This window comes from Panthera uncia, chromosome A2, assembly GCF_023721935.1.
Source record: "Panthera uncia isolate 11264 chromosome A2, Puncia_PCG_1.0, whole genome shotgun sequence".
NCBI lineage: Eukaryota > Metazoa > Chordata > Mammalia > Carnivora > Felidae > Panthera > Panthera uncia.
In genome coordinates, this window is record NC_064816.1 from 91946492 (window position 1) to 91948862 (window position 2371).

General features: G+C 34.8%; 1 protein-coding gene across 1 annotated transcript in view; it reads right to left on the reverse strand.

Annotated features, from left to right (window-relative positions):
- Positions 1-2365, reverse strand: part of PEX1 (peroxisomal biogenesis factor 1) — a 22953-nt gene extending 20588 nt beyond the window's left edge. The window contains exons 1-2 of the mRNA XM_049642871.1: positions 2332-2365; positions 755-909 (exon numbers count right to left, since the gene is read on the reverse strand). Coding sequence (XP_049498828.1) covers positions 755-895 — 141 coding nt within the window. The 5' untranslated portion in view covers positions 896-909; positions 2332-2365. The remainder of the gene's footprint in view (positions 1-754; positions 910-2331) is intronic.
- Positions 2366-2371: the final 6 nt, after the last annotated feature.

A 2371-nucleotide genomic window follows, 5' to 3' on the forward strand; every position in this document is an offset into this window, starting at 1 on the left:
ATATATATATATAGTGTATATATACTATATATACACATTACATATATATAGTGTATATATATACATATAATGTGTATATATAGTATATATACACTATATATATAATATGTGTATATATAGTATATATACACTATATTATATATATATAATGTATATATACTATATATACACATATTATATATATATAGTGTACATATATACACACACACATATACAAACCGATACACATTTCTCACTAAATGCTCTTTCTTATTAAAAAGAAAAAAAAGGTAATTATGTAAGGTGATGGATGTGTTCAATTAACTTGATTGTGGTAAATTATTTCACAATGTATAAATCATATTGTACACTTAAAACATATACAAACTTATTTGTCAATTATATCTGAATAAACTGAAAAAATTCTAATTTCCATGATGTATTTACAGATTTCACCAATGGGAAATGAAGCACTTCAGAATTTTTAGGGTTTTTGTTTCCTTTTAAATGGAATAAGAAAACTTTAAGAAGAAGAAGAAATGCTTTCAAAAAAGCCTTGGAAAGTACATCGTAACATTTCAGATGGTTATAAATGGAAACTGTGCATCTAAGCACAACATGCACCAAATGTCACCTTTTTTTGAGCCCTCCCCCCAAATGTCACCTTTTAAATATCCTTAACCATAAGTTTAAAGACATAAATCATTAATAAAACTGAAAAAAGGTTTATATAAAGAGGGATATATTTCAGCAATTCTCACAAGTCGTATGTTACCTGATCAGGAGGCTGAATATGTTGGACACACTGAAATATGTGAATTCCTTGAGCCGAGACGAGCAGAGGTTGCAGTGAATGCTGAGACTGGCTTGTGGCAACCAGTGCTACCAAACTTCCCATGGAAATAAACTCTTTCATTGCATCATTCAAAGCTAGAATTAAGCAATATAGTTTAGAAGCTTAGTAAATATAAACATGACATTTAAAAATTATACAATCACTAAAAATAATAACCTAAAGTCGAGCTTTAAGGTGGAGTACAAAGAGTATGGATCCTTCATACCTTTTAAATATTACATCTGCCACTCATTCATTGATTTATCTATTGAGGACCTAATATCTGCCACACTCTAACCAATCTAACGGAGGCCTAGCAGGTACTGTAAACTCGATTTATAAGCTCAAAACAATGCCTAGGAGGTTCCTTACTTCTGGATCTCAGAAAGTAAACAAACAGGAGTCTCTGAAATATAGAAAGAAGATAAATTTCCAATATTGTGTTCTGTTGATTGGGCAAAATACAGTTCCCATTCCTATGACTTTCTAAACAATCTCTTTCTACGCCAGTTCTTTGTCAGAACTGAAACAAGCATTAACAATGTGTAGGAATCGTGACCTAGAAATCTGCAGCATTCCATTAAACACTACTCTAATGAGTTTCACAGATGCTACAGGATTCAAACTGTGTGGTTAACACTATTTGCAATAACCAAGGCACTGTGGTTGCATTTTCTATCATTTCCAGATCTCAAGAACCTTGAGGCAGCCGAACGCTACCAAATCCTCCAGCAGCCAACCTGAGCTCTCCATGAATTCTAAGCTCCAGCCACGTACTCCCTAACATACCACAATTTCTTGTACCTCTGTATCTTTGCCTATGGATCACGCTTCCTGTGCTTCTTTATTAGCATGAAGCTACTTAATGCTAATTTATACTTCTCCATCAAAATTGCATTAATCCCAGTTGTTAACTCGCTCCAAAAGCCTTCTCTGATAGCTCCTTATCCACCCCTTCCCAGTCCCGGTTGAGGGTGCATGTTCCTACAGTGCCCTGTGCACACTTCCAGCAGAGCACAGCCTACCACCTCCTACTTATGCCACCCTGGTCAGTTACCTAATCTCTGAATTTCCATTTACTCACCTGTAAAAGCAGAATATTTACCTGTAGAGTACAAAACAATCCCTAGCCCAGAAAAGGCACTCAGCACATGGTAGCTGTCATTATTACTATCAGTATTCTGTACTAAAATGGTTTCCTTTTCTTTCCTCTCCTAGATTTTAAGAATAGAGACTCTGCATAAGCATTATAGAAATATTTTTCAAATGAACAGAGTAAATCTGTATACTTAAGCAATTTCTAATAAGTATATGAGAATGAAAGGCCCCAACAGACTAATCACAAGGTTGTAGAATTTTCACATGGCTCTTATTTACCAATTTTGCTAATACAGAGGCCACAAAAGCAATATAACATATATCTGTTTTCTGAAGAAAGCAGATTTAACATTAAGACTAAAACCTCTGTCTAACCAAAGAAAAAGGCCCATGGCCACGAGTGGATGCGTTACCATTACCATGTGCAAGCCTCTGGCTCTGCGCAGCCTCAGGGCTATG